Genomic DNA, 15,092 nt, shown 5'->3' with positions numbered 1-15,092 from the left:
TTTTGCTGCTCAAAGAAAAGGTGGTAATAGCAATGTAGCCATTTCTCATGGTTCTTCAACAAGTGGCAAATCACCTGTTATTACTACTTCTGCTAGTAGCATCTTGTCTGGCAATTCTAGTGAAAAAGAGAAAAAGAAGATGCATTGCCAAATTGCAAAGCTAATGATCACTTGATAAAGGGTGTTTGCATGGTTAGGTGGACTAAATACCTATGTCCCGGACACTGGTGGTGGAGAGGTAGCTTCTTGCATATCAAAGCAGGAACCAAGAGAAGAGTTCTAAATAAAACTTTAAAGTTTCAAAGCGTGGACATTTATGAATAAAATATTCCCACAACCTTTGGCAGTTTCATAGTTCCATAGTTCCCACCATGCCCCTGGAGAACTTTCAAACAAAATTAGTCGGATGTCTCTCTCTGTCTCTCTCCTTCTTTCTCTCTACATGCACAGACACCTTGCTCTCTCCTTCTCTCTCTCCCTCTCTCTCTCTCTCTCTCTCTCTCTCTCTCTCTACATGCACAGAAACCAAGCACAGGAGAGTGAGCATTGATAGTCTTGCAGAAACATTTGCACAGAAGCTTCTCTATGAACCAAACACAGAAGGGGAGTTTCTTACAAAGTTGGTAGTCTTGCAGGAGCATTTGCACATAAGCTTCTTTTCCAGGCAAAGACAAACACAAAAGGGGAGTTTTGCAGGAGGTTTTGCAGAGAAGACGTTTTGCTTTTGTTTTCCAATTGGCAAGCAGCTAGAGCAGCTTTTCGAGCTAAGTACAAAGGGTGTTGGCAGTGAAGCAGGAGGTTTCAAGCAACAACTACAGCTACAACTACAACTACAACTACAACTACAACTACAACTACAACTACAACTACAACTACAACTACAACTACAACTACAACTACAACTTATACATTGCAGGAAGAGTGGTCAGCGTGCACTCCCGTGGGATTCACCATGGAAAACTTACCACACCACGTAAGTGCAGGGGAGGGGTTTTTTTTTACAAGTTACATAAGCGTATAAGTTAGGGGTAGGTCCCCAATAATTTATCTCCTAAGCTTAAAAATAAGGGAGGGGGGTATCATATTTATGGGGGGGGGGGGGGGGGGGGGGGGGGAGGGCCGAACTGACTCGAGTTGATTACTTGTAAACGATTGGTCACCGGTGTGCACTAGAACTCGGATGATTTTTTGGAAAGTTTTTTATCAGGTCACACATCAAATTTTGCATCAAGCTGAACAAAGATAAGGGCTGATTTGGAGTAGGTCAAGGGTTGATTTACACCAGCTTTGGATGGGTCATAATTGGACAAATAGCCATAGTGCAGACTGATCCGGCACATACTTTGAAAGTCAAACTAAGACACATTGAGGGTACATCTAGTTATCAACAATAATGGTTCCTTAGTACATTGTGAGTCACCATGCTACACACTCGTTGACTAGTTTTACTCAGTTAGATCATGTGAGACCTAAATTTAATATGTAAGATAGGGGTATGATAGTTTTCTTCATTGATTGTCATATAAGCATATAAAGGGGGGTCATATTCCCTAATATGAGTCGTATATAGGGGTTTTATCAAAGTTGTTCACTCGCAGGTGGCGTCTTATTTTGTATATAGAGTGAATCCCCCGGGTGTGCACTCTTTGCCACATATCAAGAAGGCCATGGTGGGAAGACAACCACGTCTTGACCTTACAAGCGGTAGGACTTTAACTTCAGTCTACATGGCACCCGTATCGAGCGGAGCAGCCTCAAGAATTGGATCAGCATTGGTTCCAACACCCTTGGGTAATGGGTTTATTGGAGAAAGAAACGGGAATGCATCTATGGAAACAACATTGATTGGGGCATCGACAAGTTTTGGAGCAGGGATAATAGATGGAACAACATGTATTGAAGCTCCCTCAGGTTTTGGAGCATGTGCAAACCATGCCGGCATTTGTGAGTGTGCAAAATGTAGAAGGCTTGCTGCCAGAAGTTATGAAGCTTGCAAAAAGAGAGAGTATCGTCGCAAGCTCAAGGAAAGTCAGAACCAATATCCATCTCGTCCGATTATTGCGAAATGCCAAGCTATCACAAAGTGTATTGTCACATGTTCCAAACAGCACACAGGAGGCCTTGACAATGAGGCAAAGGAATCCATCATGAAGGATGTGCTGAATGATGGTTGCATGCGTGGGCTCAAAATTGAGACGCGAGAGAATCCAGTGCTGGTGGGTTTCAGGGACACTCTTTCCACCATCAAGAAACCCAGGAGCAAGAAAGAACTGTTTCTTAAGAGGGCGATTATCATGATGGCCATGAGAGCACTGGCCCCAAACATTTATGCAGCTTCAAAACTTCTAGGGACACACCATAGAAACTTCTACACAGCAAGAGAGAAATTAAAAAATGAATCCTTGCCATTGCATTTATGCGAGCGACAGGCAGGCACAAAGGATGCAATCTCTGATGAGGTCAAGGAATTGGTGCTCTCCTTTTGGACAAAGAATACGCATGTCTCGCCGAACAAGAAGGATGTGTGCCAAAGACGAATCAAGAGAAAATTGTGGCAAAAGCATCCTGTGCATCTTCTAGAGCAACCCCAGGTGAATGTTTTCTGCATTTTGATGTTTTTCTACATTCTGATGTTTTTCTGCATTCTGATGTTTTTATGCACTTTGAAAAGCGTCCTGAGATTACATTAGCTTCATTCCTATCTTTCTTGTTGGCGTGTTGTAAGTCTTTTTGTAGCTGTAAGATTAGGTGGGATACATACGGTAATCAGCCCTATGGTGGCAGCCACCCTCTGGTTTTCATGAGTCCTACCATTGGTGTGATATGCGGCAGGCAGTCAGTGCTGATATGAGCTTAGTTCTTGCTTCATATCTACAGGAATGGTTTTCATAGTCACCACATTGTGTGAGGTAAGGGTGGTAGCTAACAACTTTAAGGAAGACGTCATTGATATGATGCCCTGTCAATCAGCATGCAACTTATAACCTGGGATGTCCACCTACTATATGCATTAGTACTTTAGAAGTCATTGTCTTGGTGGCTACCCAATCTATAAGACATATTGACTGTAGCTACTTACTAGTAGGCATCCAGGATGGTAGTTATAGTGTTGCTCGTAGTAGAAATTTGTTGGTCTGGTAGCTAGGTTTTCCCAAATGGTGGGGTTGTAGTAAGAAATTTGTTGGTGTGGTAGCTAGGTTTTCCCATCTGGTGGTGTTTGAGCACAATGTAGCAATTTAGGTCAAGAGGTGGCTATTTTCCCTTTTCACATGACTAGTATGTCCTTGGTAGCTACCTTTTGTAGTACCTTGCTTGGTAGCTATCCCATTATTTGTGGTGGCATGTGCTCATGAGGTGGCTACAATGACATGGATTTCAGTCTTTCTTGAGAGCACCACAATTATGGTCTAGGTAGCTACCCATTTGGTTTGCAGCCTCCCAAGGTAGGGCGTGACCAATCCCTTGCTACCTTTCGTACATGGTAGCTATCCCCTAGGGTTCAACTTGCTATTGGTTGAAGATTATAGTCAGGTAGCTACCACTCTACCTTCATTTTTGGTTGGGTTCTATGTGGTGGTAGGTGCATGAAACTGGTACACTAACAGATCATACAGGTTGCTACCCCCCTAGGTGGTGGCAACCTGAAAAAGAGCTCATCATACAGGTAGCTACCCCCTAGGTGGTGGCAACCTGAAAAAGAGCTCATCAAGGAGGCTAGTCTGGTGACGGGTGGCTATAGATTGCATGACACCTGCTAGCTTCCTGTATTAGGCAAGGTATTTTGAAGTGCATGGTTTCCATCAAATATACTTAAGCTAACTAGTGCGTAAGTAGGTACAATCAAGTGCATAATAGAAATAGGTCAATAAATTTTTTTTTACTTGTTGCTTAAACCGTGCTTATATGGATGCGAAGTCCAAAGGTTTGCATGTTTACAGGTAATTTTTCCTTCAATTTTAAAGAGCCCAGATGCATCCAGATGTGAAGATTGGGCAACGAACTTTCGAGAAATTGAAGCCATACTTTGTCCGCAAACTTAAGGATAGGTACACGTGCTGTTGCATAACACATGTCCAGATGTCTTTTTTGAGAGATGCCTTAAACCAGATAAGGCAAGGTTCTCCTGGATTGCATTCCGTCAGCTGTACTTGCCAATGTAAAATTTGTGGGGCCACTGACAAGTGAAATGCGTGTGCTCAAACCTACAGCAGTATGACAGTACTATGGGAATTTGTTGTGTGTCCGAAGTCTGAAAGTGCCAGCCATCACAATAAAAAATGTTTAATGGGAGAATTCTCTATTTGTGGACCAGAAAAAAGGCCTGCATGCCCAAGGGAAGAATCACAGACAGGATGCATCGTGACAGTCAAGCTATTCGAGGATGTCGAAGTTGGACAAACAAATGCCGGGAAAAAGAAGAAGAGGAAAGTCCTTTCATTCAAGAAGATGAATAGCAAAGAGCTTCAGGTTTTGTTTAGGGATCACTTGAAGAAGTATATCCAACATAACTCTGTGTATAGATGGCAGGCTGAGCAATTCAAAGAGTGTCTTCTAGTTTTTCTAGAAACGGTGGTATAGTCTGTAGTGGACTTTGCAGAGAACTACACGTTCAAAGAGCAGAACGAGATTCAAACAATGCACTGGTACTCTAATCAGGTCACAATATTTGTCCACATCACCTATATCCGCATTGCGGGAGTGGTCCAAAAATATTATCACTTCTACATATCAGATGACAAGACTCATGATACTCTTTTTGTTCAGCATTGTTTCATGCTACATCACCAATGGTTGCAACAACTCAACATAGCAGTCCAAGAACATTGGGTGTGGTCGGATGGCGCAACCTCTCAATTCAAAGGCAGGAGGCCTTTTAACTTTGTTTCTAGGTATGGAACTCTAACAGGGGCTCTTATGACATGGAATTTTTCAGGATCAGGTCATGGAAAAGGTGAGCATGATGGATCAGGGGCTGTCATCAAACGTCATCTCACTCATGAGCAATTGAAGCCAAATGGAGTAAAACTCCAGTGTGCACATGAAGTTGTAGCATTCTTGAGGGAGACCATGTCCATAGGCGCAGAGGATTCTTATCCATCAAAGACCAGGCTAGTATCACGGGTGTTTTGGGAGATCAAGTTAGATGAGGTCGATCGAAGTCAGGCATGGGATTGTAAGGCTGTCCCTAATGCATGGAGCATTCATTGCATATCTGGTCATTCGTTGACAAATGGGAGAGCTCTAAAGTAGGACACCATCATGCTTTTGTAGTGCATGTATGCACGGTCTCTGGAGGAGATGCTCCAATTCTGCGCATGTGGGGTCTGGGGAGTACGTTTTGATCGAGCCCACGGATGACTTTGAGGCGAAGGAAGAAACAAACAATCCAGCCTATGAAGGACATTATGACACCCTGAACAGATGTTCTGCATGTAGATGATAACTTTGCTGTTGCTACAAGTACAGACAATGAAGAGCTTGTGGACTTCTATTTGTTGAAGTGCACGGGAGAGAAGTCATGCATCGAGTCTCCAATTACCGACGCTTGGGGTAATTATTGCCTGCAAGGATCTTATGGGGTCAAGGGAATTTGGTATGAGCAGCGATTTGGAAATCCACATGAATACAAGCTCTTGCACCCGAAGCCCGAAGTCTATATGTTATCACACCTTGTGAGAGCTATCAAGTTTCCCATGGAGAGAATCGACCACAACTTGTTTATGATGTCCCTCGATGTATATGAGGCTGTTTACAACAGCATTCCCTTTGATACATAGGGACCTTAGAATTTCCAGTATATTCAATGAGTAAAGTATCCTTTGTTTCTTCCAAATTAAATGTTGCAAGGATATACTGCTATATTGTTCTTGGGATCTAATTCACAATAGGACGTCTGCTCTCTATTTTTGTACGTGTAATGGTTCCTTCCTTTCACTTTGGAGGTTGCTGTGGGTAGAGAAGTGTTTGCTCTGTAATGGTACCTTCCTTTCACTTGGGAGGTTGTTGTGGGTAAGGAAGTCTTCAGCTGATGGTTTAGGGTTTGAGGCACAAGGACTCATAGTCAATGAACAAACAATAATCCAACCAAAATTCCAGATCTCCTCTGAATCCTTAAACCTCAATTTAGCGAGAGTGGGTGATGACTAGGTGTGAACAAGTCAAGAACCTTGGTATTCAAAGCCATTGTAATTTCCCACTTCTAGCTAAAAAATAAATACCGCAAGGGGCATCGGACTTTCGAGCCAACCAGGTGTTGAGCGAGGAAACAAGTTTAAAGTATGTGTGTGTGAAGAAGTCTAGGTATTAATTGAATGCATTACCGCTTTATGAGACCATAGATGGGTTTTATGGTTCCATCAACGAAATTTGAATTCGTTTCTACAAGTCTGACATGGACAGATTTGGGTGAAAAGGATTCACAGACAGTTGCCTTACAGGTGAGAAAAACTAGCATCCTCGAGTCTCTCTCTCTCTCTCTCTCTCTCTCTCTCTCTCTCTCTCTCTCTCTCTCTCTCTCTCTCTCTCTCTCTCTCTCTCTCTCTCTCTCTCTCTCTCTCTCTTCGCGGAAAAGAAGGTGGTCAAAAACTGTAACATAAAACTACACCGTAACGGCTGAAAACCCAAACACAAGGCTGAAAATGGCCGAGGTAAAACCCTTGAAATATTATATCACAGCAAAACCCCAAGGGGAGGACAGAACAGAAAAGACATAGGATTAGGATTAAGGATCCACAACATGAGCTTTTGGTAAGCGGTAGGAAGAACGAACATCCAAGAAGAGCATTAAAGTCTTCAGCTGATGGTTCCCAGACCGAGGCACAAGGCCTCATCATCAAACTCCAACCGTGAATCAATTAAAAAATTGGAACTGTCAAACCAACATCCTCTCTCTCCCCCCCTCCCTCTCTCTCTCTCTCTCTCTCTCTCTCTCCCTCCCTTTCTTTTCTCTCTCTATCTCTCCCATGCACACAATCTTCTATCTCAAAATTGTCATGAGTATGAATCATGAGTCAGAGGGGGTAGCTACCATGAGACAACAGGTAGCTACCATGTAGAAACAAGTAGCTACCAGAAAGAAATAGATAGCTACCACATAGAGCTACCATGCAGATAAAGCTAGCTACCATGCTAATACCAAATAGCTACCAGTCATGAGAAGCTAGCTACCATGCTGAAAATAGATAGCTACCAGTAATAAGAAGCTAGCTACCATGCAAAAATAGGTAGCTACCAGTCAAGAATAGGTAGCTACCATGCAGAAAACAGAGCTAACATTCATAAACAGGCAGCTACCATGCAGAAATAGACATCTACCATACAACAAGATTTATACTAGTGGCATTTGCAAGGAGGAGACAACACAGTTGACTAAGCTTTACAAATTTCAACTCAATTACAAATGACTTGAAGTACCGCGTATCATTTCCCAACAAAATCACAAATGCCAAGAAGTATGAGATATCCATTATAGTATGAAGCCAGTTACAGATTCAAGAAGGCTGATATAAATAGGTCATTGATACAAAAAGGGGTTATCAACTCCCATTAGTGGCTGTTTACACAAATACATAGGCCCAAACCTAAACTTGGTCTCTTACGACCGAGTCACTTTTCTCTGTGACCAATATTTGATAACATATTGGGAAACCTGGTCCTTCTCATTTGATATCATGTGCATCCTGACATAGTGATCAGGATCTTGCACACAGGTCCACCCCTTTAGCCACGGCAATAGAGTGTTCATGAGGTAGCGAGGATCCTGTGATTCGTCATCCGGTTGAAATGTTGGTGGACATATCATGGTTGTATCACTGTTGAGAATATTTTTGTACCGTGTATCGTCCACCATAAGAATTGATGACCCCTCCAATTTGGTGTCCTTTTTAAGAGCTCCGGTAATCCCTTTACAAAAACTGGTTTTGCTTCGCTGCCTTGCAGCTCTCTGATATCAGTAAGTCTGAAAGGCAATTTGACGCAGGCATAATTGCTCTTTCTAGATTCTGGGGTGCATCTTGCTTAGGCAACCCTTAAGTGTAATATTCATGTTTCTGCTAGTGTAGCTAGACCATATGCAAAGGTGAAAGGTGTCTGCGCATTCACAAAGAAATTGAAGCACATCTGGCCTGATTATGAAAAAGGTGCCACGGTCATTGCCTCCCTTGAACACTTTTCGACAGAGAAAATCTTTGGTTCTCGGAGGGATCTTTGGATTGGGGTATCTTCTCAAGAGAACCCCATTCATGTCTAATACTAGGACTTTTGGAGCAGGACAATTTGGAGGTGGCGTACCCTCCATCAGCGAAGCAGTCACAATGCTAATTGGGAAAGGCATTAGAAAATCCTTCCACCTTTTTGTACAGGAACTTACATCTTGCTGTAACTCTAGAGAATGCACTTCTTTCGGAGGCTCTGGCTGCACATCTTGCCCCAAAGGGGAATCTTTCTAAGCATCACCAACAGGGACGAAGTCTGGAGGGGCCGCTGGGTGCACATGCGTGGATGCCCCGGTAGTAGGATCCTGTGATTCATCATCAGACATTGTACCACTCCTCATGTTAGTGCCTTCCTTGCTAGGAAAAATAGCCAAAGATTGTATCAGCAGGAGCAGCTCCTTCGCTGTTTTTGCTGTGTTGGTAAAAGTTGTGCGTCGTAAAGTAGACAAGATCATTAAAACCCCTTTCAATCCTTGGGGCATTACCCATATCCACCTGTTGTAGCCCAAGGGTTTGAGTTCCTCTAAACAAACAGAATGCAAGAGTTAGAAAGTTGCAATATTATTTTTTTAAAAGAGAAAATGGATCTCACCTCAATGGACAAGGCATCAAAAGACACATGCACCACATCACAAGTCACATAAAAAAACACTTTGACAATGAAAGAGGAACTCCAGGTTGATCCAAACGTTCTATTGTTACATTACGAAAGGATTGCGGTACAAAGAAGGATAGTGGTTTGATACAAAAAGGATGGTACAACCAAAAAGGCTCATAGAAGGGTTGGCTATAAAGAATCACTCATGGACACTAGGTAGAGTCTAAGCCAGGCATCTTTTTGCCTCTGTGTTTGCAACACCTTTTTTGAGGTTTGCTCCGCTTATTGCATCGGTGTCCCCATACACAACCACAGAATCCTTCTCTTTAGCACTCTCTAACCCTTTGGCTGCATCCAACCTTTCATTCTGGTCTCCCCTTGCCCCCCCTACAGGAGCAATAACTATTAATAAACACCCTAATCAAGCCATACAGATGCAACATAACAGAGACTACCCAGTTATACCTGAAGTCCCTTTGCGTTTTTTTTGCATTTCTTGCCACTGCAAAAGCCTCTGCAACATTAGGGCTTTTTGAGGGAGATTTCTCTTGGTTCACCGGGTATGGATGTCAAGGGTTTGCTAGGATACTGGCTCTTGAAGAGCTCCACTTCTTCCTTGACAAGTGGCGATTCAACAAGTATTTCATGCGTAATGGGAAACACATCACCATCCATTAATTGGGTTTCCTCTATATCAGGTACATCTGTTTCTGAAACATCCCAAAAATAAACTCTAGGTGCATTGTAGAAAAGAATGATGAGTTAACTTTGTACTAAACAAGTGCTTCGAAGGACCCAAGGAACTGTTGTTACCTTCTAGACTGCAATGTCTCTCTTCCTTATCGGAGAGAATACTGATCGTAGCGCCCACTTTGACCTCTTTGGAGATCACTTCGGTGTTCAGATCACCCTTTTCAGCATTTAATCAATAGATAGGTAGCTTAGGCAACATTTATTGAAAAAACCATACAAATATTGTACGAATGTCCCCGAAGAGAGGGTTACCAAAACTGTCATCTGATTTGGTTGAAAGGACCTGCGCCTCACTTTTTTTCTTGGAGGTAGATTTTGCACAAGCATTAGGCAATTTAGGTTATGACAAGCTAACCATCAATGGATATAACCTTAAATATTATGTCCCACCATGCTAGATACCATTGCATGAAAAAGGTACCTATCCCCAGACTGGTAGCTACCACAATACTCGTGGGTAACAACACTGTGCTGGGTGGCTCAAACCATAGTAGCTACAATTTAGCCAGTACAACATTGGTGCCTAAAGATTGAATGTAAGACACATGATCATGGCAATAAAGTGGTAGTCACCCCCTACCATAGCTACCACCTTTGGAGTAGTTAGCACATAAGCCACTAGCCACCTAGCCACCTATATCGAGCCAGCAACCAAGTCAGCACTTGTGACTAGGCAGGTCTGACTTGGGTGGGGTGGACCTCCCCCTACCATAGGTACTACCACCTTTGTAGAAGCTACCACATAGTCACTAGCCACCTAGCCACATACTACCCAACCAACTAGCAAGTCAGCATTTGTGACTAGGTAGTGTTGAATGGTGGCTACCTGTGGCTAGGTAGTGCTGACTAGGTAGCCACCACTCAGCAATAGCTAGTCACTAGCTAGCTCTGAGTAGCTAGTGGTAGCTAGTCAGCAGCTAGCCATCTACCACCCAGCCAACTGCCACCTTGCCAGCAACCACCTTGCCAGATAAGACCTACCTAGCTAATATCTAGTCTATAACACCTATACATGGTACCACCTAGCCAACCACATTGCTACCACACGTACAAGAGGTACCACAGTTCTCTTGGAGGGAAACTGCCAGCCATTAAGAAATAGGCACCATAGCTACTGTCTAACACGGTGGCTACTCGTCATGTCACACTATTGGATGTCTGCCCCAGTAAGCACCACTTTGGAAGCTAGTACTTGTGGAGATGCAATTATAGGTAGCCACCTTTGAGATCATGCTCATATGACACCTACAAGTATGCACACGCCTGAAGTTGTACTGGTAGTAGACTAATTCTACCACAAACACAACTACCTCTATGTTAGGTGCCTACCCATATGTTACCTAGGAAGATGGTAATAACAATGTACATTCTCAGCCACATTCACAGATACCATATGTAAATGAGCAAAATGACTTGCTTACCAAACTTTAAGCATCCAGGAGATGTGTCACCCCCGCTGTCTACAAACATTAATTCCTTGATATTATCTAGGATGAGACGACCACAACTTGCAGCCAAGCATTTTCCATCTCTGCCGCTTTAGCAAGCTGCATTGTCACACTGCTAATAATTACCATTGCCCCCTCATTTTGGTGCACATTTGCCTGCATGGCATCTCGTCTTTTACACGCTTCATGGTACTGTGTTAATGCCTTTGCTTGGCTGAGTGCCACAGCCATTCCAACATCATCAAGTTCACGAAGAGACAAATTTCCAAGCCTTGAAAATTTGGCCGCATTGTGCAAGCCAGAACCCCTGCTGGCATCCCCATCATCTACATTCGTAACCATGGTCATGCGCCGCGAGCTCTGTGGTGCACTTGCAGAGTGGAACGCTCCCCATCTTTGTTTCTTCAGCTATACAGCTTGCTAGATTCCATATTGGCTACAATGCTCTCAACAAAAGCTACCCAATTCACAACCCCTCTCAAATGTTCATAGAGGAAACCCTTGGCAAATGCCTTTGTTACCTCCATACCATAGGTCCCAGGAGGCTCTTGGTACACCGAAGGGAACATGGAGTAGAATTTGCTCCAGAATTCCTTCTTAACAAACCTACATTTGACTTTGCAGCCTCTCTTTGGCGCCTCAGTAAACACTTACAACCAATCTTCATCTGAAAAATCCTCCTCATTGAAGAGACTAGGATCCTGTCCAACACAATTAAGCTTGTACACCTCATGGGCCTCTGCTTTTGTCATGCAAAACTGGCTCTTACTCTCAAAGTTGACATGAGGAGGCTGCCACCTAGAGATCGGTGCAGGAGAAGCGGGGGTTCCGATGTTTTGGTCTGATCGAAAACGACAAGCTTGCCTCTCCTCTACAGCAGGTGTTGCATGAGTAGGATTTGGTCTTCTTTTCTTCACCCTACGTGTGTCATGGTCATCCCCCTCAGAAGTATAGGATGCAGCTCTTTTGTTTGGAGAAGCATGCACGACGTGCTTGGGTGGTGTCTTCCTCACCGGCTTGCTCTCCTTCTGCCTGGCTTCTTGCTCCTGAGACCTGTGCCTGTGTGCCTTCCTTTCTTTCCCCACCTGCTCCTTGACGTGCTGTGGAGAGGACTGAGCCCGTTTGGCGCGCGACAGTAGCTCCATGCCCCAGCTCTCCGCGTCACAATTCTCCCGCTCACGACTGTTACAAAGGGGCCCAAGCCACTCAAACTCACTTTTAAAAAAAAGACACTAATATGTATATATTGAAAAAAAAACCCCCCCATGTTCTCAAATTCGGTACTACAAGTGACTTCCACCATTTACAAACTTAGGTAGTAACATGAAGTGGCTAGCCCCCAAAAATCCAATAGCTAGTGCACCACCTTAGCATGCATATACCCTAAAGCAGTTCCCTAAATTGATAAAGCTAATGATCACTTGATAAAGCAGTGTCCTAAATTGAAGGAAAAAGAGGCCATGAAGAAAGAGCTACTTCAACTACAAGTGTAGCTATCATAGAATCTTATGTGAAAGAAGATTGTGATGCTGATGTAGACGCAGAGTGGGCATTTATTATAGAGTGAACTTATGATCCTTCTGTCCATGATGCATGTATGTTAGTTGTTGCAGACTTATGTGTGTGGTACTTTGATAGTGGTGCTACAAAGCACATCACTTCACATTGTGACTTGTTTACCTCTCTCAATTCTGCTCCTCATGGGAATACAACCACTTGTGCCAACAATGCCTCTTATCCAGTCAAGGGGAGTTGAAAAGATTGTGCTAACTACTGCAAGTGGCAGTTCTTTTGCACTTGTTGATGCACTTTATGTACATGGGATCAAAAAGAACCTTTTGTCTGTATCTGCACTTGCTAGACTTGGTCTTGTTGTCAAATTTGTGAAGGATAGATGTAAAGTTCATGATCTTAGTTTTGATGATGAAATTGTTGCATCTGGCATTTTATGCCATGGGTTGTATAACCTCATTTTGTATGACAAGTATGTTAGAATTTTGCAAATGCAATTGTGCATTCCAAAGTTGTTTTGGATGCAAAACTTTGGGATGAACATTTTGGGCATCTAAATTTTGTGCATCTTACCCAAAAAATTACCTTCACAAACATGCTTCAAATGTGCTTCAAGAGGTGGCACAGAAGCAACCATAATAGATTTCTGCAAACGATAGCAACAATTGCTTCAACTTTCTCATAGATTTTACTTGTACATCATTCCATTGAAACCTTTGGTTCTTCCTTAGCAATTGATAAAGAGGATCGGCGACATGTGCATAATGTGGAATCCATATGAGATAGAGGGCACATGCGCCTAGAAATCTTCTCACCGAGACTATGCCCTGCTCTGATACCAATTGTTGGAATAGGGTTGTAGGGAAACACACACAACTTGAAGAAGATGAAGAAGCCCAAGGAACACAATAGAGAGTATATTGCTTAGTGCACAATGGAAAGATAATTTATCCCTAGAGTGATGAGTGTATAAACAATGCACGAGGGAGAAAACCTCCTATTAAGGGAAAAAATGCCTCGGTGGTTCTAAGTGTGTTTACCCACATCACTACCACACACATAGGGTAATCAAAATGCCTTCGGCTATTACCTTTGAGCCTCATCCTGATAGAGGCTTAGAGGGCCTCTAGTGCTTAGTGTGCAATGTGGTAGTGATGTGTTCATACACATCACTACCACATACATATGGTAACAAAGGGTTTGTTGCGAACTGTCCCTCTTCCCCACCAAAATCCCTACAATTGTTACCTTTGAGCCTCATCCTGATAGAGGCTTACAGGGGCTCTAGTGCTTGTCCACATGTTGTAAGCAAAGCGCATAATTGGTTGTTGCAGCTAAAAATGGATTTAATGCATTCAAGACAACCTCAAAAAACATACTTTTGACTACAACTGCTAGTTGCTTTGTGGAGTTCACTCACTACAAGCACTAACTAGTTTCAAACAAACTATAGGGGTTGCATCTCAGGGTCTCCATTGTCGTTGCAAACTTTGCATGTGGCACTAAACTTTGTGAGGTTATTGCCCTTGTAGCTCCTACAATCCTTTGGCAAAACAATGCTCTTATAATATAGTTTTTCCTTAGATTATAAGGGGATATTTTCCTATGTTTGTACTAATTGAAATTATTGGTGGCATGATTGTAAGCTAAGACACACTTTTCCCAAGCACTTTCCACATTTCTTTTGATAGATCTTTAAAGTCTCTTGGGATTGTTCCTATAACATTCAAATCTTCTCTTCCCCCCATGCTTCTCTAATGCAACCTATAGAGCTTGTGCTTTAGAAGTAATACTTTAAGCCTTAAAGAGTAGGAGATTTGTGATTTAGAATTCTATAAAACTCCAAATTCTCTTGTGTATTACTTTTGCTTTACAAGTAATACTTTAAGTCTTAAAGAGTAGGAGAAGATAGATTTGTAATTTAAAATTCTATAAAATTTCCTATTCTCTTACTCGTGTATGGAACTAATTTCATGATTGTCAAACATGAAGACAACTTTGTCTTGTGTTAATCCTATGTAGTATTCTGTGTATGAAAGAGTGTCCACTTTTTTTGTGTTTCTAGCATGAGAGAGTTGTGTTTGTGTATCTACTCACTTATGTTGTTCTTGGAATCTAGGAATTGTGAAATATGATGTTTTTAATGTGTGTGGGTATACTAGTGATGACCCAAGAAGATCTTTGAAGTATACTTCACACGTCAAAAGAGTCATCTTGCAAGGGAAGGGGGTCCAATGGTGATTCTGATCATGCTGAAGATGAGTCTCTTCCACAAACCCATTTCACTATGATGGTCAAGAAGGAATATCTGAATAAAAAATTCAACAATAAGAAATTCCAATAATTGAAGAAGAGGAGACAGAATAGCCAGGAGAACCAATTCAAAACTAGAATGTGCTACGCCCTATCTCCCCTCAAACATTTTTGGGTACTTTACTAGTACTAAGGGATATAAAAGAATTACAATTCAATCCTTTTTGGCATTGGACCTAAAAGACTACCATAGGTGTCCCAACCACAACCACCTCCAGCAAGCTTGATTGTAATGGCAGCCAAATATAAGGGTAA

The 15,092-nt window shown here is 42.5% G+C and overlaps 1 protein-coding gene and 1 pseudogene across 1 annotated transcript; one reads left to right on the top strand and one right to left on the bottom strand.

The window, feature by feature from the left end:
- The first annotated feature begins 1,667 nt into the window (after positions 1-1,667).
- On the top strand, positions 1,668-2,892 carry LOC147421240 (uncharacterized). Its single transcript, XM_086504620.1, has 2 exons — positions 1,668-2,591; positions 2,833-2,892. Exons 1-2 carry the CDS (start codon positions 1,668-1,670, stop codon positions 2,890-2,892), a joined length of 984 nt encoding a protein of 327 aa, XP_086360746.1.
- Positions 2,893-9,034: 6,142 nt separating this feature from the next.
- Positions 9,035-12,157, bottom strand: LOC147421239 (uncharacterized; annotated as a pseudogene).
- Positions 12,158-15,092: the final 2,935 nt, after the last annotated feature.

Source organism: Adiantum capillus-veneris, chromosome 28, assembly GCF_014529385.1.
Source record: "Adiantum capillus-veneris isolate H3 chromosome 28, ASM1452938v2, whole genome shotgun sequence".
NCBI classification, from domain to species: Eukaryota; Viridiplantae; Streptophyta; class Polypodiopsida; order Polypodiales; family Pteridaceae; genus Adiantum; species Adiantum capillus-veneris.
Note: the sequence above shows the minus strand (reverse complement) of the source record. Positions and strands in the feature narration are given on the sequence as shown.

Bases quoted from the DNA above. Each gene is read 5' to 3' on its own strand.
- LOC147421240 (XM_086504620.1), top strand. From the start codon at position 1,668: ATGGTGGGAAGACAACCACGTCTTGACCTTACAAGCGGTAGGACTTTA. The intron at 2,592-2,832 runs GTGAATGTTTTC...GATATGCGGCAG, and splicing joins ATCTTCTAGAGCAACCCCAG to GCAGTCAGTGCTGATATGAG.